At 44.2% G+C, this 27,444-nt stretch overlaps 1 protein-coding gene across 1 annotated transcript; it reads left to right on the top strand.

Moving 5' to 3' along the window:
* On the top strand, nt 1-25,293 carry LOC115080280 (extracellular calcium-sensing receptor-like). The gene is made up of 5 exons (XM_029584431.1): nt 1-279; nt 11,927-12,772; nt 18,197-18,424; nt 23,461-23,584; nt 24,374-25,293. The coding sequence occupies exons 1-5, from the start codon at nt 112-114 to the stop codon at nt 25,291-25,293; spliced, it is 2,286 nt and encodes a 761-aa protein (XP_029440291.1). The 5' UTR covers nt 1-111.
* The last annotated feature ends 2,151 nt before the right edge of the window (nt 25,294-27,444 follow it).

Raw genomic sequence — 27,444 nt, forward strand, 5'->3', positions numbered from 1 at the left:
GGATATCGGATTGTTCAGAGCTTTATCTTTGCCCTGGAAGAGGTCAACAGAGACAGAAGCCTTCTGCCAAATCTTACCCTGGGGTTCTCCATTCGAGACTCATGTGACTCTATGTCAATGTCCATTCAGACCACCATGCATCTCTTGACCCAACAAAGAGAGCCGATTCCTAACTTCTGCTGCAGGACCCAACCTCCGCTGGCTGCTGTGGTAGGAGAAGAACTTTCCATACAGTCAGTCCCCATGGCCACCATTCTGGGGCTTTACAAGTTCCCCCAGGTGAGCAACACCCAGTATATGTTGCCTTCCTTGTCCTCTACAACTGCCTACCTGACACCAGTATCATTTGCCATGTCAGGAAAAAGGAGGAGTGGCTATGTGCTACAAGAGTACCCAGAGTGCTCAGATAAAAATGCCCTGATAAGAAGAATATTATAAAAGGTAGGTGAAGGATGAAAATGATGCCATAAAGAGGGCAATTTCAAAGGCATTTTCACACATAAAATTGTGTTTTACACTTGGAAATGGGGTCTTATGAACACGCTCACAATATCTGCATGTAAAAAGTGCATGCAGAGTGCCAATACATGCACACCCTTGCGCACGCCAACCCCGGATTTTAAAAGATACACACTGCTACGCTTGTATCTATTAAAATCTGGCATACTCTTGTTTGTGCAGGGTTGTGCGAACAAAAGTACGCCCACGCGCTTCTTATAAAATCTACCCCATTATGATCACTGTTGCCAAGCGGCCCCATCACCATTGCCTCTCTCATCAAATCCTGTGCTCCACTGAGAATTAGATCTAAAATTTCTCCCTCTCTCATCAGTTCCTGAACCAATTGCTCCATAAAACTGTCATTTATTCCATCCAGGAACTTTATCTCATTAGCATGTCCCGATGATACATTTATCTAGTCAATATCAGGGAGATTGAAATCTCCATTATTACTGCACTACCAATTTGGTTAGCTTCCTTAATTTCTCTTAGCATTTCACTGACCGTCTCACCATCTTGACCAGGTGGACGGTAGTATACCCCTATCACTATACTCTTCCCCGACACACAAGGGATTTCTACCCATAAAGATTTGATTGTGCATTTAGACTCATGCAGGATGTTTATCCTGTTGGAGTCTATGCCATCCCAGACATAAAGCGCCACACCGCCTCCTGGATGCTCCTCTCTGTCATTGCGATATAATTTGTACCCCGGTATAGCACTGCCCCATTGGTTGTCCTCCTTCCACCATGTCTCTGAGATGCCAATTAAGTCTATGTCATCATTCACTGCTATACATTCTACTTCTTCCATCTTACTTCTTAGACTTCTGGCATTAGCATACAAACATTTCAAAGTTTGTTTTTTGTTTGTATTTTCATTCTGCTTTCTAATTGATAGGGATAAATTAGAATTTTTTAGCTCAGGTGAGTTTTTAGTTACAGTCACTTGGACTATTTTTCTAATTATTGGAACCTCACTGTCGGGATGCCCTAATTCTAATGCATCATTAGTATCCTTTGAAGATACCTCTCTCCAAACCATGCGCTGCTGAGCGACTATCGGCTTTCCCCTTTGTTCTAGTTTAAAAGCTGCTCTATCTCCTTTTTAAAGGTTAGCGCCAGCAGTCTGGTTCCACCCTGGTTAAGGTGGAGCCCATCCCTTCAGGAAGAGACTCCCCCTTCCCCAAAAGGTTCCCCAGTTCCTAACAAAACTGAATCCCTCTTCCTTGCACCATCATTTCATCCACACATTGAGTCTCCGGAGCTCTGCCTGCTTCTGGGGACCTGCGCTTGGAACAGGGAGCATTTCAGAGAATGCTACCCTGGAGGTTCTGGATTTAAGCTTTCTACCTAAGAGCCTAAATTTGGCTTCCAGAACCTTCCTCCCATATTTTCCTATGTCATTGGTGCCCACATGTATCACAGCAGCCGGCTCCTCCCCAGCACTGTCTAAAATCCTATCTAGGTGACGTGTGAGGTCCACCACCTTCCCACCAGATAGGCATGTTACCAGGCGATCCTCACACCCACATTCCTAATAATCGAATCACCAACTATAATGGCCGACCTAACCCTTCCCTCCTGGGCAGTAGGCCTTGGGGAGATATCCTCGGTGCGAAAGGACAATGCATCACCTGGAGAGCAGGTCCTTGCTACAGGATCCTTTCCTGCTGCCCCCGGTTGATGCTCTCTGATCATGAGACCTTCTTCCTCCAGGGCTGCTGTCTGAAGTTGGGACTTGGCTCCTCTGTCTCTGAAGGTCTCATCTATATACCTCTCTGTCTGCCTCAGCTCCTCCAGGTCTGCCACTCTAGCCTCCAGAGATTGGACTCGTTCTCTGAGAGACAGGACCTCTTTGCATCGCACGCACATGTACAATTTCTCACGGCACGTAAAAAATCATACATGTGACACTCGATGCAAAAGACTGGGAAGCCCCTCTCTTGCTGCTGGACTGCTGCCTTCATCTCAAATTTGTTCAGTTCCTAGTTAAGTTTTAGGTTGCTATGGGAGTAGGAATGTGTCTAATTAATGTCCTTTAAATGTATTAGTGAATTCACTATGTGTCTGGTAGTAGCCTACAGGGGACTAATCAAACTCTCAATAAGGTGTGGAGAATTCGTGAAGTGAAGTTAAAAGGCTGATTTGTGTGTGTGTGTGGGGGGGGGGTGTTAGTGTGAAAGTGGCACCTGCCTATATATTAAAGGATGAGCTAGGGGTGGGTGGGTTGGGAAATACAAATACTCTAACGTCTGTTTATTCACTGCCTTACTGACTATTAAAAGCACAAAAAGACAAACACACTAAATAATACACCCCAATAGTTTACTTCGCCCCAATATTTAAAAAAAAAAAAAAATTTCTCAAGCAAAACTTACTGATTCCTTTCAGCCACCAGAAAGGTGATCCTCTCCTCTCAGGGCTCCCACTGGATTGGGGGATGGTGATGAAATTAATGAAATTACTGCTATAACGGAGGATAGTGTAGATTCTGGAATCCAATGGACTGCAAGATCTGGCTTTACCAGAGTAGCTGTCTCAGACAAATTGATCAATTTCTTTGATTAGGATTTCAGTAAGGCTTTTGACAAGGTTCCACATAGGAGACTTATAAATAGAGCGCCCTTGGTATGAGTTAGAAATTGGTTGAGTGGGAGGTGTCAAAGAGTAATGGTAAATGGAGTTCACTGAGAGGAGGGTGTATTATTAATGGTGTGCCTCAGGGTTCGGTCCTTGCACCAGTTCTTTTCAACATTTTTGTGAGTGACATTACAGAAGGATTTCAGGAAAGGTTTGTCCTTTTGTCACGGTTTTACTTGCTATGCTGCCTCACTGTGTCCTGATCCAGCCTGCTGTGACACTACCTCCCAGCAGAAGCCTCCAGTGAGCTCTGTTCCAAGCTACCCGAGCCATCTTCTCACTGGCCACCTGACTCAGCCTCTGGTGCAGCCACCTTTCCATCAGGAGTCCTCAGTGAGCTTCAGCCTTGCCAAGCTCTGCCTCACTGCATGCACACAAGCTCCAGCCCCATTTAATCCAGCCTTGCCAGAACCTAGATGCTGTTTCATGGAGTCACCCTTGGCTCTCTGACCTGGCCTTTTTTACCTTCCTCTATTCCTTGTGGCCTCCGGGCCTTCCTGTATTTTGCTCCTTGATGTGCGGCCTATCTAGGCCTTACCTTGCCTTATGGCCTTCGGGCCTTCTTACTCCTTGCTATTTACCTTGTGGCCTGTCTAGGCCTTATCTTGCCCTGTGGCCACCAGGCCTTCTTGCTCCTTGCCTTATGGCTTATATAGACCTTACATAGAAACATAGAAACATAGAAACATAGAAATGACGGCAGAAGGAGACCAAATGGCCCATCTAGTCTGCCCCGCAAATTTTCTCTCTCATACTTATCTGTTTCTCTTAGCTCTTGGTTCTATTTCCCTTCCACCCCCACCTTTAATGTAGAGAGCAGTGATGGAGCTGCATCCAAGTGAAATATCTAGCTTGATTAGTTAGGGGTAGAAGCCGCCGCAATAAGCAATCTGCACCCATGTTTATTTGTTTTACCCAGACTGTTATACAGCCCTTATTGGTTGATTTTCTTCTCCCATGCCGTTGAAGCAGAGAGCTATGCTGGATATGCATCGAAAGTGAAGTATCAGGCACATTTGGTTTGGGGTAGTAACCGCCGTAACAAGCCAGCTACTCCCTGCTTTGCGAGTGCGAACCCTCTTTTCTGGATGTGTGAAGTATCAGTTTTTCTTCTCCCCTGCCGTTGAATCAGAGAACTATGCTGTATATGCATTGAAAGTGAAGTATCAGGCTTATTTGATTTGGGGTAGTAACCGCCGTAACAAGCCAGCTACTCCCCTCTTTGTGAGTGTGAATCCTTTTTTCCACATTTCCTCTTGCTGTTGAAGCTTAGAGCGATTTTGGAGTCACAGTAAGCCTGTGTATGTTTATTTAATAAGGGTATTGACTCCAGGCAGTAGCCGTCATTCTGGCGAGTCACCCACTCTTCATTGGCAGCCTCTTGACTTTATGGATCCACAGTGTTTATCCCATGCCCCTTTGAAGTCCTTCACAGTTCTGGTCTTCACCACATCCTCCGGAAGGGCATTCCAGGCATCCACCACCCTCTCCGTGAAGAAATACTTCCTGACATTGGTTCTGAATCTTCCTCCCTGGAGCTTCAAATCGTGACCCCTGGTTCTGCTGATTTTTTTTCCTTCGGAAAAGGTTTGTCGTTGTCTTTTGATCATTAACACCTTTCAAGTATCTGAAAGTCTGTATCATATCACCTCTGCTCCTCCTTTCCTCCAGGGTGTACATATTTAGATTCTTCAATCTCTCCTCATACGTCATCCGATGAAGATCCTCCACCTTCCTGGTCGCCCTTCTCTGTACCGCCTCCATCTTGTCTTTGTCTTTTTGAAGGTACGGTCTCCAGAACTGAACACAGTACTCCAGGTGAGGCCTCACCAAGGACCTGTACAAGGGAATAATCACTTCCCTTTTCTTACTCGATATTCCTCTCTCTATGCAGCCCAGCATTCTTCTGGCTTTAGCTATCGCCTTGTCGCATTGTTTCGCCGACTTCAGATCATTAGACACCATCACCCCAAGGTCCCTCTCCTGCTCCGTGCACATCAGCCTTTCCCCCCCCATCGAATACAGTTCATTCGGATTTCCACTCCCCATATGCATGACTTTGCACTTCTTGGCATTGAATCTCAGCTGCCATATCTTTGACCACTCTTCCAGTTTCCTTAGATCCCGTCTCATTCTCTCCACTCCTTCCGGCGTGTCCACTCTGTTGCAGATCTTAGTGTCATCCGCAAAAAGACAAACCTTACCTTCTATCCCGTCCGCAATGTCGCTCACAAAGATATTGAACAGGACCGGTCCCAAAACCGATCCTTGTGGTACACCGCTTAAAACCGCTCTCTCTTCAGAGAGAGTTCCATTTACCATCACACATTGTCTTCTGTCCGTCAACCAATTTGCAATCCAGGTCACCACCTCGGCACTCACTCCCAAGCTTCTCGTTTTATTCACCAGTCTCCTGTGCGGAACCGTATCAAAAGCTTTGCTGAAATCCAAGTAGATGACATCGAGCGCTCTTCCTTGATCCAATTCCTTGGTTACCCAGTCAAAAAAGTCAATCAGATTTGTCTGACAGGATCTTCCCCTGGTGAATCCATGTTGCCTCTGGTCCATTAATTCTCCTGACTGTAGATAGTTCACTATTCTCTCTTTCAACAGTGACTCCATTACTTTTCCCACCACCGAAGTGAGGCTGACCGGTCTGTAGTTGCCAGCCTCCTCCCTGTTCCCACTCTTGTGAAGCGGGACCACCTTACCTTGCTTTGTGGCCTCTGGGTCATTTTGCATTGAGGCCTATCTAGGCCTTACCTTGCCTTGTGGCCTCTGGACCTGATATTACTCTAGGCCTTGTTCTGTAGCCTACTCAGGCCTTCCCTTCTCTAGTGGCCTTTGAGCTTTCAGCCTTGCTGCCTTCAGGGTTCTGTGTTCTCTGTTCTGTGTTGTCCTTGTCTGTGCCTAACCTTATCTGGCCTGTCTAAGTCCTGCCTTAGTCTGCCTTGCTTAGTCCTGTCCTTCTCTGGTTTTGTCGTGCCCTGCCCAGTCCAGTCCCCAGTATCCAGACCACAAATCCAGTATCTAGTCCACAGCTCCCTGTCTGTTCCAGTATCCAGTCCACAGCTCCTCGCCTGTTTCAGTATCTAGTCCTCAACTCATTGCCTGTTCCAGTCTGTCTCTGTCCACAACCTCCAGCCTCTGTCTGACCTGCCTTGACCAGCTTATCCAGGCTGTCCAGTTAAGCCCTACTGGCCCCCAGAACCAAAGGGCTCAGACTGCGGGGAAGGGGGCTGGTTAGGCAGAAAGCCAGCCCAGCTTTCAACCATGATGTTTAGCTGTCATAACCATGTCCTACTGGCCCCCAGAACCCAAGGGCTCATCCTGCGGGGGAGGGGGCTGGCTAGGCAGAAGACTGATCCAGCTCCTGCCCTGTGGTCTTGCCCTGCTCCTGAGAGGGTATTTCCTGACCCCAGCCATGGTGACACTTTTTGCTGCTGATACCAAAGTCTGTGACAGGGTAGATAACCAGGAAGTTGTGAATAACATAAGGAGGGATCTAGTGGGCATTCACATGCATTTAGGTTGCAAAAATACAAGGGAGAGGACAGCATAGGAGGTGACATTCTTCTAAGCACAAAGGAAGAGACGGATCTGGGGATAATTGTATCTGATGATCTTTAGGTGGACAAGTTGATGAAGAGGAATGGTCAGCAGAAAAAGGAAGGTGATATTGCACTGTATAGTGTTGCGACCGTCACTGCCCGACGTCTCTACTCTGCCCACCTTACCTCTTTTGCGACTCCCTCTTTGGTTGATGGAAGTTTGGCTGCCGCGGCGCCATCTTGCCGACCTCCTCCGGCATCCCCGGACTGGCTAGATGCTGCCTTCTGCCATGTTCTCCTGAAGCCTAAGGGCACACGCGCGGCCCCGACTCAAGTACCAGCTGTGGCGCGAACCTCAGGGGCGTCCCCCTGAGATGACGTCATCCTCACCGGATACTTAAGGTCTTCATTTTTGCTAGCTATTCGAGTTAGCAAGGGCTTCCTCCAGGTATCGCTGCGGATGGGATTTGCTCTCCACATACCTTGCTACTCTGCCTCCTCGGACTTTACCAGGGGTACCCGCTCCTCGGAGGCCTCACTCTCTCTCTTGCTTTTCAGGTCGCAGTCTGGAACCGGTACTCGCTCCTCGAGGGCCCACGTTCCCGGACCTGCTACCGAATACAACTTTTGCCAGGAAGTCACCGCTGCCTACAACACCAGTAAGTTACCATCTCTCTCTCAGAGCTTTTCCTGGAACCAGGTACTCGCTCCTCGAGGGCTTACTTCATTCCAGCCTCTGGGCTGCTTCAAGAGACTATTGTGTGAGTGTTACCATCAAGGTTCTGTTCCTGAACTCTGCATACTCTGCCTACACTCTATATTCAGTTTCTCTACAGCTCAGCCATCCTGGGATCGCTGTTCCAGTGCCTGAGGGACTACAGCCCAGCCGGGCTCTTCCAGCTCACTACTGCCACCTCTGGTGGTTCACTATACAGTTTAATAAAAGATCTAGTGTGTGTCTGTCTCCCAACTCTGAGCCTGACCGGTGGCCCCTCTCGGGATCTTCCCCTGGGCGCGTGGTCATCTGCCACCGGCCCAAGGATCCACCCACAATTATCACAAATAATAACATATAGGTCCCTGGTGAGTCCTCACTTGGAATACTGTGTACAATTCTGGAGACCGCACCTTCAAAACGATAGAAAAAGGATGGAGTTGGTCCAGAGGGAGGCTACTAAAATAATCAATGGCCTTTGTTCTAAACTATATGGAGACAGACTTAAAGATCTAAACATGTATACCCTGGAGGAAATCACATGCACAAAAGTGTACCAAAAGTGTCCAATAATTATTTGTTTTACCACGAACCTATTGCATTAGGCTAGATTGACCATCATAATAGGTGTCATCGTATAGCTTGATTAACGCTTTAATACTCCACCTTCTGTTTAATCATAGGTCACTATATTTTTCTTTTTCGTGAATGTATCACCTCTATTGTGCTCTTTCCACCATTGTTATACTTTTTCAAATTTCTTATTATTTTTCAATCATGATTACTTAGCTGAATTAATGTAAGCCACATTATCCGACTAAAATGGCCCGGTAGACTATGCCATTCTGCTCGTTCTGCCCGCTCGCTCTGCCCAACACGGGACAGTGTTTCGGATATTGGTAATCCTTTGTCAAGGGCTCATTTTTGTTACCCGCACTGCTGATTAGCTTCAAGACATAATGGCGTACTGGAGGAAAGCCAGGATAGAGGACATACAATAAAGACATTTAAATACCTCCAAGGTTTCCATGCACAGGAGGCAAGCCTCTTTCAACAGAAAGGAGGCTCTAGAATGAGGTGGGGGGGGGTCATAGGATGAATGTGAATGGGGTTAAACTCAGGAGTAATCTTAGGAAATATTTCTTTACAGAGAAGGTGGTGGATGCATGGAATGGCCTCCCCATGTAGGTGGTAGAGACAAGAACAGTATCTGAATTCAAGAAAACATGAGATAAACACAGGGGATCTCTGAGAGATTGATAGAGATTGTAAAGCTGATTTATTTGGTGTGGATGGGCAAACTAGATATGCCACATGATCTTATGCTGCGGTCATATTTCTCTGTTTCTACATCCTCATGTCCTCAGAGAACACCTGTTGCATGTAAGCAACTTTTGCTTTCTCCAAGGGCAACAGGATATGAAGTCCTCAAAGGGAGGGAATTCCTACCTACTGGTTTCCCCTAAAGAAAAATTAAGCGGTAAAATGCAACCAGAAATAAATAATGCCAACATATTTTTGGTCATCGGTTTACCCTCATAGATGGGCTGATGTTCACTTCCGCTCTGCTGTTTTGCAAAACAGCAGAGCGAGTTCAGCACGCTCTCAGCTTTCAGCATATCGGCTATATCAATGAGATAAGTACAACCACTCAATTTGATGGTAAAGATTGAATGGCGATTTTTGAAAAAAGAAGTTCCAAAAATATTATGTGAATTCTTTTGAAAATTCTGCTTGAATTTAATAGCAGCATACAAGCGGCAGTGTTAATCACGGTTCATAAAAAAGGTTACCCTGTGAATGAATTCTGAATGGGCAGCCAGAGACTTCCTGGCTCAAAGTTATAAACGCTAAATTAGCGGAAGTGAACACCAGCTCATCTATGAGGGTAAACCGATGAACAGTGGTATACATGTGACTTTTTTTCCGAGATTGTATTTGTATCAAGTCACAGATTTTTTCCAGTTTTTCAAATAAAACATATTTTTGGTAGCAACAAGCCATTTTGACCTTTTTCTTACTGGAGACCAGCCTGGACCGATAATAATTGGGGCTTAGTGGGTTGCAGTTGGATTCTGAACCTCAGACAGAACCATCAGTGTGATTACTTTTACCTTCAGAGAAGGAGAGCAAGTTCCAGTCCCAGTAGTTTCCCGGGTAAAGTCTTTTGAAAACTGTTCCCTTAAATCTTTGATAGGGCTTTTTACACCATTTTGGTGACCCTTCTCTGGATTGCATCGTATCTGTAGATCTGCTTTTGAAGGTGCAGCCTCCAAAACGGAATATAATATTCTAGGTGAGGTCTCACCAAATGACAGAGGCGTCATCACCTCCATTTTGAGATATGGAAGCGGTGGGGCGGGTACTACCAGGGATCGTTCCTGCACAATTTGGACCCTCACTAGGGGTAGGATAATCTAGAAGGGATCAAAGGGAGGCAACTGAAGAAACACAGGATGGGTGAGAGGGTTGAGGGGGAAAAGGGTTGACTAGACTCTACATCATCTTTTGGGGGGGGGGGGGTCCTTTTTTTTCCTTTAAAATAAATCAAACAAAACAAAATAAACCATAACCTTGAAACAAAAACAACCCAAAATGAAACAAAACATGTTTCAGTTCATTCCCCTCCTGCTAATACCTCTCCCTATGCCCCCTAGCGTCCCTCTGGGTCAGTCCACCACCTTGACACTCTGATCACCTCGCTCACCCTTTTTCCTGTTCGGTGCATATCAGCACGTCTCCCACCATGGTGTATTGCTCCCTTGGATTTCTTTTTCCCAAAATGCAGGATTTTGCACTTTTGTAAACTGAATCCTAGCCTTCAAGTACGTGACTGCTCCTCAAGATTTCTTAGCTCTTTAATATTTTCTCCTTTATCAGGAACATCCATTCTTAATATCATCTACAAAAAGAAAAACCTTTCCTACAACCCTACTGCAATACTCCCTTATGAACATATTCAATAGAATTGGCCCGAGGACAAATCCCTGAAGTAGTCCAATAATATGCCTTCTATCCTTAAATGAACTATATGTATATACCACCTGATTCTGGGTCTTGACAAAAGCCATTCATTCCTTCTGATCCTGTTGGACCTTTCAGCCGCATTCGACACGGTCAACCACACCAGCCTCATAAAACAACTAGCATCCATTGGAATAGCAGGGTCCGCCCTAGCCTGGTTCAAAAGTTTCCTCAACAACAGAGGTTACAAAGTGAAAATACACAATAAGGAATCCTCCCGTTTTCATGCCCACATAGGAGTACCACAGGGATCCTCATTATCACCTACCTTATTCAATATTTACTTACGCCCATTGTGCCTACTTCTAACGGATCTAAATCTCAAACACTTTATCTACGCAGATGATGTGCAGATAGTAATTCCCATTAAAGAATCATTAGTCAAAACACTTGAATACTGGAATTCGTGCCAATCAAAAATCAATGACCTTCTCTCTAGCTTGAACCTCATACTAAACACCTCCAAAACAGAACTTATTCTCATTACTCCTGAAAACAACATTCAACATACCTTCATACCAAACATCCCCTTATCTTCTCAAGTCAGGAACCTAGGAGCCATTATTGACAACAATTTGAACCTAAAAGCTTATATAAACCGCACCACTAAGGACTGCTTTTATAAAATACAAGTATTAAAAAGAATTAAACCTCTCTTCCACTTCCAAGATTTTAGAACCATACTTCAAGCAATAATCTTTGCCAAATTAGATTATTGCAACGCCATACTTCTGGGCCTTCCATCTTCATACACGAAACCGCTACAGATGGTACAGAACACAGCGGCTAGAATCCTCACAAACTCCAAAAGAAGAGACCACATCTCACCCATCTTAAAAATCTACATTGGCTCCCCATCCAGGCTAGAATCCTCTACAAATCTATTACAATCATATACAAATCAATCCATCACCTCACATCCCTGGATCTTCAATACCCGCTAAGCCTTCACACCTCTCAAAGACCAATCAGAGAAGTCCATCGAGGATCCCTCCAGGTTCCGAACACAAAATCAACCCGTCACACTACAGCAAGAGACCGGGCATTCTCGACAGCTGGACCTGCACTTTGGAACTCAATCCCCTCAGATCTCCGCCTAGAACCTTGCCTTCCAACTTTTCGCAAGAGACTAAAGACCTGGCTTTTTAAACAAGCCTTCCCGGACAGTTCTTAACCATCTCCAGTTCATACAATGTCTCTTTATAGTAATTTAACTAATTATTAACTTATTTATATTTTGCCTTACAGTTCCTATCTCTCCCCACTCCCCCTTTCCGCTCTTCCAAGTTACTCTACCCCTGTTTTTTGTAACTGCTCCCCCCTTGCACGAGTTTAGTTCTACTGTTCATTGCACCCCTTGTTCTATGTAAACCGGCATGATGTGACTTGTTCATGAATGCCGGTATATAAAAAAAGTTAAATAAATAAAAATAAATAAATAAATATACACAATTCTAATAAATTATCAAATATCAAATCTATATTTCCAGATCAGCCATGGCTCATCCGTAGTTGCACTGAGTGACAAGATTCGGTTCCCTTCCTTCCTGAGGACCACACCTAGTGATGACTTTCAGGCCTTTGGCATCGCCAGGCTGGTGGCTCACTTTCGCTGGACCTGGGTCGGAATCATGGCTGAGGACAGTGACTATGGGCACCAGGGGAGCCAGATCTTGAAACAGGAACTGGAGAAGGCCGGGATCTGCATTGAGTTCCTCACAGCCCTGCCCATCTTCTCTTCGAAGGAGAAGATTGACTATATAGTGGAAACGATTGAGAAATCCAAAGCAAAAGTCATCATTGTCTTCTCTAGCGATAGCAGTCTGTATCCCGTCATGCTAGAGATTGCCAGAAAGAATATCACAGGGCGCATCTGGATAGCTAGTGATGGATGGTCCACCACATCCAGATTTTCTGGAGAAATGTTTTTAAGAACGTGTAAGGGATTCTTGGGATTTTCTGTCCGTCGAGGTTCCATGCCAGGATTCAAAGAACATCTCATTCAGCTCCATCCCACCAAGAACCCCACAGATGTTTTCATCAAAACTTTCTGGGAGAAAGTATTTAATTGCAAGTGGCCTACTCTTGGCATTAACCAGGCAGGAAGTGGGGCATATAACGAGTGGAGCATGGTCAAGTTCTGCACAGGCAAGGAAAGCCTACGTGAGTTAAACATCTCCTTCCTGGATATGAGTGACTTAAGCATCAGTTATAATGCTTATAATGCTGTGTACAGCATTGCACATGCATTGCATAACTTCAGCTCCTGCCAGCCAGGGGAAGGGCCTTTTGGAAATGGGTCATGTGGAGGCATCCAGGATTTTGAACCATGGCAGGTATGACGAATTTTTTTATTGAAAGATTTTGTCATGATAAAGCTATCCCATGCATGTTTTGAATCAAGATGGTTTTGCTTAGGTGATATCCTCATAGGAAGATTTTAACCAGGTGACAGTCTTTTTTCAAAAAAGCATACCCATGACTCACTGGGCCCCATACAGGCCGCATACATCGCAGTTAACCTCCCTCCTGATTCCCCCTCCCATCCTTACCCGCACTTGTTCCCTAGAAAAGCTCGCTACTGTATATTTCTATATGTCGATCAAATTCTCGGTAATCCTTGTTATTCTTTCGTCAATGATCTTTATTTGCTAAGTTAACTGTTAAACATGCTATTTAGTTTTTGCTCCGTTTAATATTTTATTGTAAAGTCTGTTGCTGCATTACTGTTTTCTGTAAACCGAGGTGATATGATTCACGTGCCGCGGTATATAAAAAAATCTCTAAATAAAATAAATAAATAAATATCCTCATAGCAAGATTTTAACCAGGTGACAGTCATTTACTTCACTGAGACCCTCTCTTAAATATCTATTATACCATTTTATTCACCTCAATAGATTGCAATAACATTTGCCCCTTAATTATCTCTTCCCTACATTATCCACCTCCAGAGACTTCAAGGGCGTACCTGTCTTAAAATCCTCTTAATCATCATTCACCTCTATATATGTTAATGGTATCTATCTCCTGCCAGACCGAGGCAGACCAAAGGTCCATCAAGTCCAGCATCGTGTCTCTGACAGTGGCCAATCCCAATCAAAAGTAACCATCACATCTTAAAGAATATATCCATTCCCAGGGATGAGCAGTGGCTTTATCAAATCTGCCTGGTTAATAATGGTTAATGGACTTTCAGTGGAATATGCTATAAATAACTAGAATCCATCTATATATTTCCATGCTATGAACCCTCATCAATTATTCTTGAAACAGAAGGCACAAGAACATGCCAAACTGGGTCAGACCAAGAGTCCATCAAGCCCAGCATCCTGTCTCCAACAGTGACCAATCCAGGCCATAAGAACCTGGCAAGTACCCAAAACCTAAGTCTATTCCATGTTACTGTTCCTAGTAATAGCAGTGGCTATTTTCTAAGTCAACTTAATTAATAGCAGGTAATGGACTTCTACAAGAACTTATCCAATCCTTTTTTAAACCCAGCTACACTAACTGTACTAACCACATCCCCTGGCAACAAATTCCAGAGTTTCATTGTGCGTTGAGTGGTTTCACCAGACCGGTTAACAGGGAAACCCCACTGGATTGAAACCAGTGGGGTTTCAATCCAGAGAAACCCTCTGTGCTGTAAACACTCCCTGTTAACTGGTCTGTTGAAACCATTGAAGATTGTACGATTATATGGTGTTGTCCCTCCCGACGCAGCCAGTGGGCGAAACACGGGGTCCGTGTCGGGGGACCCCTACCTGTGATTGGAATTATACATAAAAATTTTGACAGTGGAGTTGCCATATGAATTTTGCAAAAATAATAAACATTTGGATTCGACAAGTTCTTCTGCACTTGTGGTGTTTAGGACTAGTATAATATATTCTCATGTCATTAATAGAACTGATCCACCTCTTACACCTAATCATGCAGAGTTACTATTATTGAACTTGTTTATAAATATGGAACTTTTATGTTTTGTCATTTTGTTTTTTAAAATGGATATGTTATTGATGTGTTAATTGATTTTATATTTGTGAAAAGGGTACCTGTTCTCATGACTGTGTATATGTCTCTGGACTGAACAGCATAAGGACTTTAAGTGACTTAATATTAGCAAGCTGCTTTTAAGTTCCAGGTAGGGAAATGTCCATCAACTATGACAGCCCTTTACTGAGATAAATAGGATTAATAGCAAGAAAACTTGCAGTGAATGCAGAATAAATGTTCACTGCTCTTCAAAGCCTCTCTCTCCCCTCCTGAGAACAGCCAGGCTACGATGCGGCAGGAAGTGCGTTGGACCAATGGGAGCCTCAGAACTACCCGGGAAGCAAGGAGAGTTCTGACCAATGGGGGGGGGGAGAGGAAAAAGAGAGACGTAGGCTCCTACAGAAAGGAAAAAGGTTAGACGTAACGGGAGCTGGGAGTGAAAGAAGACAAGAATCCGGCTGTTGTGTGAATCCCATGCAAAAAGACCTCATGAGGTGTGCTACACCCAGAGGAGCATTGCTGAATACCAGTAAAAGGGAAAGAATCTCTCAGCAGACGTCAAGGTTGAGCTGGGGATAAACTCCCCTCGCTATCCTCCCCTACATCAGGAGACACTGGCTGCAGTTTCTGTGGAAGGGGGGGGCTGGTTCTTCATGCGGAAGGATCCAACAGAGATAATTAAAAGACAAACAAAACCCAATCTAAATCTTGACTCCCAAGAGTGAGAACCAGAGGGTTTTCCCTGACGGTGCAGTCCTGCACTAGATGCTCATAGTTATAAGAATAAGAGTCATCTCTGCGACACTCAGGCCGTGCTGGGAGTTTGCTTTATTCTTGCAAATACTACAAGAGGGACAAACTGCAATGGAGTTTCCATCCAGAGAAACCCTCTGCGCTGTAAACACAGTGGCTGCCTGCTCAAACAAACCTAATCCCATTTTCACGGGAGGGGCCATATCAACCTGCCACAGCAGCCTTGTGTGGATATTTGGTTTATTCAGGAACTCCAGGGCCCTGCCATGCTTTTGTTTTGGTTGGTTTTTTTTTTCTGGGGACTGGGGAAACCATTTTTTATTTCTAGCAGCTTACACTGGGGTTTGGGGGTTGCTTGCATGCCTTTTGCAGTTTCTGGGGTTGCTATTGTTAGAGAAATATATATATATATATAACTGATTTTCCTGACAGTTACTGTGGGGCATTATTCTACCGCTGTTTTGATTGCCATTGCATTTACGTCACTTCACTTTTCTCAAAGAGTAAAGTTGTGTTGAAAGTTTCCGCGTGTCGTGGTGTATCCTGGGTCACCTGCTCAGGAGCAGGAGTACTAACTGCATTGAACCTGGCGTGCCTGGGTCATTTCCCCCAGTATCTAAAGAACCCACAACTCCCATCTGGCCCTATTACATGGGGGCTGGAGGGGTCTGCAGCAGCACTTCTCCAGCTATTGGTGGCAGGTTTCTCCCCACGTTGCCTGGTGAGGGTGCTAAACATTGGTTTCCTGGGAATGTGACTTTGTAAACCACCCCGATAAATACTTTTTGAAGGGTACGATATATAAAACTTTTAAATAAACGCATAAATAAATTAATATTTTGAATGCACTTAAAAACAGTACTTTTCCACGCTTAATATTATTCTTCCTCCTCCTCACATGGTCCTGAGTTTGGAAAGCTTCAAACACATCTGTTTCAGGGGCACTTAAATCAGTCGGGTAGTCAGCCTGGTCTGAAGCAGATGCTTTTGAAGTTTTTGAAATACGGGGCTGTGTCGGGCGTAGCATTCAAACTTTTTAAAAATAGAGAGACGGATGATTCTAATGAGGAATTGCAGTGAATGAAAAGCACCCGATTCCATGTATGAAGTTCTCCTGATTCAACAATAGTTAATAAGGGTCCTTAGCTTGGAAATGCATGCGTGGATTCTAGTTATTTATAGCTTGGCCCTCCAGGAACTTGTCCAAGCCCTTTTAAAAGCCGCTATGCTTAAATGCCTTAACCACATCCTCCAGAAACAAATTCCACAACTTGATCGTGCGTTGAGTGAGAAAGTACTTTCTCTGATTTGTTTTGAATCTGCTACAAGTTAGCTTAAAGGAGTGTCCCCTAGTGCTGGTCCTATTTAAATGGCAATCAACCATCCACCCCACTTATGATTTTATAAATCTCTCAGTCGTCTCTTCTCCAAGCTAAAGGTCCCAACCTGTTCAGCTTCCCTTCGTAGGGGAACCGATCCATCCTCTTATCATTTTTGTTGCCCTTGTTTATTCCTTTTCTAGTTCTGCTTTATGTTTTTTTTTTTTGGGGGGGGGGTTTATATGAGGGCAACCGGAACTGCACACGGTACTCAAGGTGTTCTTGCAAGACAAAGGCATTAGGATATTTTCCGTTTCCTTTCCAAATCCTTCCTAATATTCGATTTGCTTATTTTGACAGCCAACACGCACTGAGTGGAGGGTCCCAATGTATTGTCCACCAGGGACTCCAAGATCTTTTTCCTGGGTGGTGACGCCTAACACAGAACCCAGCATTGTGTACCTGTAGTTAAGGTTTATTTTTCCTTCTGTGCACTACTTTCTCCACATTAAATTTCACCTGCTATTGAGATGCCAGGTCCTTACAATTTCAAGTTTCAAGAACTCTGAATCGTTTTGTATCAGCTGCAAACCTCATTCTTTGCCCCCTTTCTCCAAATCATTAATGTAAATGTTAAAACAGCACCAGTCCCACTACAGATCCTGAGGAGTCCCATTATCTCCACTATTTCCCTAGGGCACTTGCACTCTCAAAAGGGATTTTGTCAAATCCCTTTTGAAAATCTAGATACGCTCTATCGGCCGGCTTGCCCTTATTTACATAAGGCTAAATAGATGAGGGCTCTTTACCTTGGAGAAGAGACGATTGAGAGGGGATATGACTGAGATTTATAAAATCCTGAGTGGGGTGGAACAAGTAAATAGGGAACAGTTATTTACCCTTTCAACAACACTAGGACTAGGGGATGATCCATGAAACTAGCAACCGGCGGATTTAAAACAAATCGCAGGAAGTTTTTTTTCACTCAGCACACAGTCGAGCCATGGAATCTGTTGCCAGAGGATGTGGTCAAGGCAACTAACACAGTGGGGTTCAAAAGAGGTTTTGAACAAATTCCTGAAGGAAAAGTCTATAAACAGTTATTGCCAAGCAGACTTGGGAAAGCCAGTGCTTATCCCTGGGAGTAAAATAGATCAAGCTTTTGGGATCTGCTGGGTACTTGCAACCTGGACTGGCCACTGTCGGAGATAGGATGCTGGGCTTGATGGGACCTTGGTCTGAATCATCATGGCACTTCCTGTCTTTTTATGTTTATTAACTTCTTCAATAAAAACATCATAGATTAGTAAAGCAAGACTTTCCTTTGCTAGATACATGTTGTCTCTTCCCTATAAAGCCACCATAACATTTACCTCCAGAGAACTCCATGGTATCACGCTCATACATATCTCTTCCCCATGCCACCCACCTCCATAGACCTCAATGGATTCACTCCCTAATCAGAATTTATTAGACACAACTGGTGAAAGGCATTAACATCTCATTCATTAGTGCACGCTCCAGCTCTGCTTATTAATAATACAGTCCCAATGTTCTCACTATACATATTATGTTTGATCCCTAGAACAGGTCACCCAATGAAGTTGGTCAAACTTCCATTCATACTGCTCCATGTTCACAATAAGAAATAATATTTTAACTGATAACGATGTCTCCTTTTGTCTTCAGCTTCTGCATTATATATGGAAAACTCGTTACAAGAACAGCAATGGAGAAGAGGTGTTTTTTGATGCCAACGGAAACCCTCCCGGAATTTATGACATTCTCAACATGCAGCTGACCCCTGAGCAGACGGTTAAGTTTGTGGAGGTTGGCGTCTATGATTCCAGAAACCTTCCGGGAAAGGAGCTCATTATAAACGAAAGTGCTATCGTGTGGAACGAGGGGCAATCAAAGGTGGGAAGCTTCTTCAAAGAGTTATGTGCTGAATCTAAGGGAACATCCCTAAAGCAGCGATATTTGGGAAGTACATATATATCTTTTGGGCCAGGGATGTGTGTGTGTCTCTGCTAGACCACAGCGTCAAACAGAGCTATACTAAAATGAATCTTGCTGCTAATACAGCTCACTGAGGGCTTGAAGCTGAGTGCTGTTATATGTGAAAAAGAAAAAGATTAGCCTCCAAGGAGCTGATATTGAAGGCACCTAGCTTAGGAAAAATTTCAGCTGCAATCTTAACAAATGATAACTCCCAGTTCTCAGTCTGACTGCCTACAGGACATTGTTCCGCATGTAAGTGAAATACAGATCGATTTTCAAAGGAGTTAGCCAGTTAGATCAAAGCCTTTCAAAACTGGCCAAGTGTTGAGCTGCTGATAAATGTAGCCACCTAAGTTCACTAGCTGGTTAAAATTGGCTTGTACAAATTCTGGGCAGTCCAGAGGTGGGGTTAGGTTGGGCGGTTAGCACCAACTTTCAGCATTAGCTGCCTAACATGGTCTGCTAATTCTAGGCACTGCAGTAACAGGACCACATCTGGCTGGCAACACACTCTCCCAATATTATTTAAAAAAAACAAAAAAAACCCTCCAATATATCCAACACTATAATTCCCCCTTGCCAATCCCCTTCCCAGGCTTAAAATAAAGAACTGTCCCGCAGCTGGCACTCCACACCCTGCCCCCTCCCCCCACAATCCTCTTTGCACCCACCTGATAGTTCAAAAGAACCCATGCCTCCATTCTTCCTCCTGAACGCCCCCCCAAAAACCCCACATACCAAAACTGAGAGGTAGTATAGGCTTATTGTCATTCCGGCTGGATACCTTTGGGAAGGCTGTAAACCTGTGCCCGCCCGGTGTCTATCACTGCTGACAGCAATAATGCCAGAGCAATGCTGGATGCCAACAAGGGAGAACAGTAAGCCTGTACCTCCTCATTGTTTAGCAGGCAGAACAGTAGAGGTTTTTCTTTGGGCGGGGTTGAGTTGGGGGAGCAGGAGTGGAAGCACAGTGGTGTTTTCGAAATATCAGGTGGGTGGAAAGGGGGATGCGGGAGTTGGAGCACCAGCTTCCAGACAGTTATTTTCGTAATACTTGAGATGGGGATCGGAGATGAAAGGAGGAAGGGGGAAAGAGGAATATTAGCAGCCAGACTGTATTTTATTTTTTACTTCTATGCTTAATGCCAATTTAGAGTGCTAACCTACTCCTCCTTCTGCAACTAAACACAATTCTCCAAGTGGGGCTCTCATTAATGACCAATACAATAGCGATGCTATCTCCTTTGTTCTGCTGATGATACCTTTACCTGTGCACCTGAGAAATATTGATCTGGAGATTTTAATCTTCCAGATGTAGATTGTAGCATCCCTTCTGCAGAATCTACAAAAAGTAGAGAGATAGTGGATGCCCTTAAAGGTGCTCTGCTCAAACAAATGGTAATGGCACCCATGAGGGAGGGTGTAATTGTCAATCTAGTGCTCACTAATGGGAATAATATCTGATGTTCAGGTTGGGGCTCAACTGAGCAGTAGTGATCAATAGACGGTATGGTTCAATATCACAAATAGGATACAGAGAAGTCACACGAAGACTCAAGTTTTGAATTTTACAAATACAGACTTTGGCAAAATGGGGATGTACCTGGAGGAAGAACTGGAAGACTGGGAGGAAATGGGTGAGGTGGAACAATAGTGGGCCAAATTAAAAGGAGCTATTATAAAGGCAACAAATCTATATGTTAGGAAAGTAAAGAAGAATAAGAGGAAAAAGAAACCAATCTGGTTCTCTAAGGAGGTGGCTGAAAAAATTAAGGCAAAAAGAACAGCATTCAAGAAGTATAAAGGATCTTTAAAAAAGGAACACAAGGAAGAATATCTGTTAAAAATGAGGGAGATGACAAAAGAAATCAGGAAAGCAAAAAGTCAAGCAGAATAAAGAATTGCTAAAGAAGTAAAGAGAGAAGACAAAACATTTTTCAGATATATCAGAGAAAGAAGGAAGGCCTGAAGTGGTATAGTAAAATCGAAAGATGACAAGGAGCACTGTATGGAGAGAGATGAAGAAATGGCGGAAATAGTAAACAAATACTTCAGTTCGGTGTTCACAAAAAAAAAAACCCTGGAGAAGAAGAGTTGCTGGTTGACAAGACAGTAGATGGAGATGGGGTAGATGAAACTCTGTTTACAGAAGAGAAAGTATGGAAAGAGTGAGGAAAAATGAAAGTGGACAAGGCCATGGGACCAGATGAGGCTCATCCCAGGAAACTGAGGGAGCTCAGGTCTGCTGTATGACCTGTTCAATAGATCCCTGGAAACGGGAGTGGTGCCGAGGGATTGGAGAAGAGCGGTGGTGGTCCCACTTCACAAGAGTGGGAGCAGAGAGGAGACTGGAAGCTACAGGCCGGTTAGCCTCACCTTGGTTAATTAATGGAGACTCTGCTGAAGGAAAGGATAGTGAACTATCTACAGTCAGGAGGATTGCTGGTACCAAGGCAGCATGGAGTCACCAGGGGAAGGTCCTCTCAGACAAATCTGATTGATTTTTGTTTGATTGGGTGACTAAAGAATTGGATCGAGTAAGTGTGCCTGATGTGATCTACTTGGATTTCAGCAAAGCTTTTGATACAATCCCACATAGAAAACTCATAAATAAACTGAGAAGCTTGGGAATGAGCGCCAAGGTGGTGGTGTGGATTACAAACTGGTTGACTGATAGAAAATAGAGTGTAATGGTAAATGGAACCCTCTCTGAACAGAGAACAATGTTAAGCGGAGTGCCACAAGGATCAGTTGGGACCAGTTCTGTTCAATATCTTTGTGAGCGACATTGCAGAAGGGACAGAAGGTAAAGTTTGTCTATTTGCGGATGACACTAAGATCTGCAACAGAGTGGACACGCCGGAAGGAGTAGAGATAATGAGACATGATTTAAGGAAGCTTGAACAGTAGTCAAATATATGGCAGCTGAGATTAAATGCCAAGAAGTGCAGAGTAATGCATCTGGGATGCAGCAAACCAAAAGAGCTGTATGTGATGGGGGATGAAAGGCTGTTGTGCACAGATCAAGCGATGGACCTTGAGTTGATGGTGTCTAGCGACTGAAGATGGTGAAGTAATGTGACAAGGTGATAGCTAAAGCCAGAAGAATGCTGGGCTGCATAGAGAGAGGAATAACCAGTAGGAAAAAAGGAGGTGATAATCCCCTTGTACAGATCCTTGGTGAGGCCTCACCTGGAGTACTGTGTTCAGTTCTGGGGCCCGTTTCTCAAAAGGGACAGAGACAGGATGGAGTCGGTCCAGAGAAGGGATACCAAAATGGTGGGGGGTCTCCATCAAATGACTTATGAGGAGAGGTTGAAAGACCTAAATATGTATACCCTGGAGGAGGTACAGGAGAGATAGGATACAGACCTTCAGATACTTGAAAGGTTTTATTGATACACAATCGACAACCATTTTCCATTGGAAAGAAATCAGTAGAACTAGGGGTCACGAAATGAAACTCCAGGGAGGATGACTCAGAATCAATGTCAGGAAATATTTCTTCACAGAGAGGGTGGTGGATGCCTGGAATGCTCTTCCAGAGTAGGTGGTGAAGTCAAAAACAATGAAAGATTTCAAAAGGGCATCGGATAAACACTGTGAATCCCTAAAGGCTAGAGGATGGAAATGAAAAAAAGAGTGCATGGTGATAACTTGCTGGTATGGTGGTTACCACCCTTAACCAATAAGCCTGATACTTTTGATGCAACTCCAACATTGCTCTCTGCTTCAATGGCAAGAGGCAACGGGGAATAAGACTCAGACAGTAACGAAAAAGGGCCCTGATTTTGATGGTCTGGGAAACTAAGTATGGGGGTGAGCTCTTAAAGGCTCCATGGCAGGAATCCCGGCTACTGGCACCCTCCGATGATATCATCCAGGCTACTACTTAAGCCTCAGTGTTGCAGCAAGCAGATGCCTCAGCAATGGTTTCCTGCTTTGCAATGTCTGTTTCTCTAGTTCCTGAACTTCCTGGTGTCCTGTGTTCCTTATTCCTGTTGTTCTGTGTTCTGGTTCCTGTCATTCTGTGTTATTGGTGCCTTGCCTCGTCCAGCCTGCTTTCCTCTTCCAACCCACCTTGTCTGGCCTCACCTTACCATAGTCATCTTGTCCAATGTCGTCAGTGGGTCTTCGTCCATCTTTGGTCTGACTTCCTGGATCTTGACCTCTTGCCTGAACATGATCACAATTGTCTGCCATCTGAATCTGATCCCTTACCTGCAACTAACTACTCTTGCTAGCTGTCTTCCCCAACCTTGGTCTGTCTCTGAATACATTAGTCTGCTGTCTACCATAACCCCGGTGTGCTTCTAGACTTTAGTTATCTTCACCACCCTAGGGTCCTGCCTAAGTTCTGCCGGCCACCAGTTCCCAAGGGCTCAGCCTGTAGGCGAGGTGACTGGTAAAGGGCGCATTTGCCAGCTGCCGGCATAAGCTTCGTAGGTTTGCCCTCAAGGCTGCATCAACTACGCTGCAGCACAAAAGGCTCACACAGCCACATCCCCACTAAACCAATACCCACATTTATTGCCCTCAGTGCCTTGTTATATTGTTGCCAGTCTTGCTGCTGCTACCCTGTCACTCTCTTGGTTCCACCGAGGAGTTTTGGCCTCAGGTTGAATAGTTAAGTTAGTGTATAGGATGGTTGACTGTTGATTTGCTTGTTGGAAAGGCAAGATGTTGGGTAGGTGTGCTTAAAACTACACGGTTAAATAGATAAACTGAATAATTAGATGGGGAGTCAAATAGATAGCTTTAGTGACTGAGATGAATTTTGGATGAGTAGGTTGCTGAGAGGGCTCACTGGTGGGATGGTTTGATGTTAAGGTTGAAGAAGGTTAACTGATGAGTCAGATGGATGTTTAGACTGATGGGTGGATTACGATAGCTAGAGTAGAAATGTTTTATTGTTCTTTCCTCATTTTTTGAAGTTTCTATTTTTTTTCTAGATCCCTCAGTCTGTGTGCAGTGAGACTTGCCCTCCAGGATACAGAAAGATAACAGAAGAAGGAAAGCCTCTTTGTTGCTTTAAGTGTGTCATCTGCTCTGAAGGAGAGATTTCCAACCAAAGTGGTGAGAGAGATTTAAAACTTCACAAAGTAGAAACTGACATTTCCCTTGCCCCAAACAAGCTTAACCTAATGTTTTAGTATTAATCATATAACACTGTAACTAGATATAGCATTGTGCTAAGTCACATGGTGAGAAGTCATAGTTGCCATGAAGATCAATTGAGTAGGTTGCCAACAGCATGGCCAAAGCAGAACAGTAGTGTTGTGTGAAGTCATTTGCCATGCTTGCCAATACGATGGACTCCAGTGAAGTACCTAAGCTACTTAAAGAATTTCAAATCTAAGAATGCATAGGGAGGCTTAAGTATGAAGTCCACATCTGCAAAATAAGTGTGAACTTCAGCCGTAATTTTCAAAGCAGATTTATGGGAGCAATTGCACTTTGAAAATTAGGGGGACTGCATACATTGATGAAGTATAAGTGAACACATTTGTGTCTGATAGGAAACGAATGCGTACATTCACATGCGTACTTTCAAAAAAATTGGATTATGAACGGAAGCAAGTTTCCCACCCCAACTCCACCCCCAGGAATGCCTCTGTGCAGTACTTGTAAAAGTTTAAAAGGAATCTCCTCTGTGTGTACCTTTATGCGTAGAAAACCCAAGTCAATTTTCAAAAGCCCATTTAAGCACATAAAACTAGGTTTTATGCATATAAATGCTCTTGAAAATTCACCCTTAGGAATGACAATTTCTAGTGTATGCACTATTACCATTCATTCATGAAATTTAATGTATATGCATAGTACCCTTCAAATTTAGTATTAGCCAAATATCTTTATCCACAGATTCCACTGAGTGCTGGAAGTGTCTTGAAGACTACTGGCCTGACGAACAAAAGGAAAAATGTATCAAGAAATCATTAGAGTTCCTCTCTTATGAAGAGCCTTTAGGTGCCATACTGGCAGTGTCATCTGTGGTCACAGCTGCGATCCCAGCAGCCATCCTGGTGATTTTCATCAAGTACCGACACACCCCCATTGTCAGAGCCAACAACCAGGAGCTCAGCTTTCTTCTGCTGATCTCCTTAGTCCTCTGTAGCCTCTGCTCACTCATCTTCATTGGCCACCCAAAGGATGTGACATGCTTAGTTAGGCAAGTGGCTTTCGGCATCATTTTTGCTCTTTGTGTTTCTTGCATCTTGGCAAAGACCATCATGGTGGTCATCGCATTCAGGGCCACCAAGCCTGACAGTAGTCTGAAGCGCTGGGTAGGACCTCAGCTGGCCAACTCAATTATCATTTCCTCAACATCTGTTCAAGTTGTTATCTGTGTTCTTTGGCTGTCTACATCATCTCCTTTCCTACAAATTAACAAAACTTTCCAGAAAGGTTCAATAATTGTGGAATGCAACGAAGGCTCAGCCATGGCCTTCTGGTGCATGCTGGGATACATGGGTATTTTGGCTAGTGTGAGTTTTGTAGTGGCCTTTCTGTCCAGGAAGCTTCCTGACAGCTTCAACGAGGCTAAATTCATCACCTTCAGCATGCTGATTTTTATTAGTGTTTGGTTGTCCTTCATCCCAGCATACCTGAGCACCCGTGGCAAACACATGGTCGCTGTTGAGGTCTTTGCAATCTTGTCTTCCAGCATTGGATTAATGGCTTGCATATTCCTCCCAAAGTGTTATATTATTTTATTTAGGCCCGATATGAATACTAAAGAATTTCTCTTGAATAGAACAGTCAGTAACAAAAAAATGAAATAAATTACTCTTCTGTTTCAAATAATCTGGACTACGTTCTTCCATAAATATGGTCATAGGCTCTTCTCTGAGTTATCATTATTAGTCAACAAATGGCCAATTTCTGCTTTCCACTTTCCATGGAGACAGTGATTGCCAGAGTCTCCAGTGATCTCTTCCTCGCCAAGGCCGTTTGCTCAATCTTTATCCTCCTTGACCTAGAGTATGTGTTACCTTAAGCACCATTGATTGCCATATTCTCCTTGATACTCTATTTTCACTTGGATTTTGGAACACCAACCTGACTTGGATCTCTTACCTTCTCTCAACTCACCTTTAGTGCATATTCTTGGGCCACTGGCTAGTAGCACAGAGGAGCACTGTTTGGAATGGTGAGGCAACTAAACACTCCATGCTCCCTGGATTGTATCCTAATAGGGGGGGAAAGAAAAATGTTTTTCAAGGCACTTAGGCCTGTGGATTGTCTTCTGGTATTTCCCAGTGCAAAAAAAAACATGATTACACAAGGCTAGGGTTGTTTCAAAGGAAACCAAGTTTTTTGGAACAGTTGGTGTAAATGAATAATTTAGCAGATGGGTACACTTTTGTCTAGTGCAATCCATACAGAAATCAAATTTCTAATACAGTCACTTGTTACACACTCAAAGAAATCTATTGGATTGGGGAACCATTTCCTCCATAGTGTTCTCTTTAGAGCTTCTCCCAACCCTAGGACTTTCTCTGTATTGGTATCAGCAGATCTCTGGTATCCAGCATATGGAACTGGAAAAATCTTCTGAATAGTTGCAGAGAATTTCCTGCTGACTCTCTTTAGCATCTCTGTAACAGCTTCACAAGCCTAGCAGTCTTTCCTCTTCCAAGAACAGAAAAGACAATGCTCAGTGTAGACAAAGGATTAAGGGCCGAGCTCCCCTTCACCACTAATCACATCTGGGTTTGTCTTCTCACTCTGACAGGACCAAAACTCGCCATGGCTGGCTTTGAATTGGTGGAGGGCTGGGCAGGGAGGCTGAAGGCTTTGCTCTTGAGGCACACGTCAAACCAAGCAACTGGGCTTCATAGATTCCGACCCGAACTGGACCTTTCTGTGGGAGGGGTGTTTAATATTTCCAAGGTGGTAGTCACCTTACAGTTTGCCAGAACCCCTATACTCTGTTTTAAAAGTTGCAGCAGGAAGCAAAAGACGAAAAAAAAAATATACAGACTCAGGCTATGCACGAAGATCCTTTGGTTTCCTTACCAGAAGGACAGAACCAAAATTCTGGGCAGTACAGGGAGCTTAGCTAGCTGGAGGTTTGGGTTTTGCTCCCCCATGGAGCAGAAGCAGATGGTGTGTTCCCAGCCTTTAGAAAGCCCTGCCACCATCTTAGGGTGTGGCTTTCAGTTTGGCTTTTCAATAGAAAGCTCATGTTAACCCTTTTAAGAGGTAGCATATCCCACAGAGATGTGAATCGTATGATCGATCGTCTTAACGATCGATTTCGGCTGGGGGGGGGAGGGAATCGGATCGTCGCGGTTTTGTTTTTTTAAATATTGTGTAAATTGTAAATCGGGGGAGGGCGGGAAAACCGGCACACTAAAACATCCCTAAAACCCACCCCGACTCTTTAAAATAAATCCCCCACCCTCCCGAACCCCCCCCCCCAAAATGTCTTATATTACCTGGGGTCCAGTGGGGGGGGCGTCCCGTTGTGAGCTTCTACTCTCGGGCAACGGGTGCGTTGATAGAAATGGCGCCGGCGCTACCTTTGCCCTGTCATATGACAGGGCAAAGGTACCGAGAGTGGAAGATCACAATGGGACCCCCCCACTGGACCCCAGGTAATTTAAGACATTTTGGGGGGGTTCGGGAGGGTGGGGGATTTATTTTAAAGGGTCGGGGTGGGTTTTAGGGATGTTTTAGTGTGCCGGTTTTCCCGCCCTCCCCCTTCCCCTCCCCCTTCCCCCGATTTACGATTTTTTATGATAAATCGGGGGAATTCCTATTAAATATCGCCTCTAACGATTTTTGACGATTTAAAATATATCGGACGATATTTTAAATCGTCAAAAAACGATTCACATCCCTACCATGCTATATCACTTGGATTATTTTCCAGGGTTAGGACTGGGGTGTATCTAACAAGAGACTGGGAGACAGAGTTCTGGTTCCCT

The sequence above is a fragment of the Rhinatrema bivittatum genome, chromosome 19 (assembly GCF_901001135.1).
Source record: "Rhinatrema bivittatum chromosome 19, aRhiBiv1.1, whole genome shotgun sequence".
In the NCBI taxonomy this organism is placed as follows: domain Eukaryota; kingdom Metazoa; phylum Chordata; class Amphibia; order Gymnophiona; family Rhinatrematidae; genus Rhinatrema; species Rhinatrema bivittatum.

What these genes read in the sequence shown, in the direction of transcription:
- LOC115080280 (XM_029584431.1), top strand. Translation starts at nt 112, where the DNA reads ATGTCAATGTCCATTCAGACCACCATGCATCTCTTGACCCAACAAAGA. An exon ending in AGGATTTTGAACCATGGCAG is followed by an intron (nt 12,773 to 18,196) that starts GTATGACGAATT and finishes TTTTGTCTTCAG; the next exon opens with CTTCTGCATTATATATGGAA. An exon ending in AGAGATTTCCAACCAAAGTG is followed by an intron (nt 23,585 to 24,373) that starts GTGAGAGAGATT and finishes CTTTATCCACAG; the next exon opens with ATTCCACTGAGTGCTGGAAG.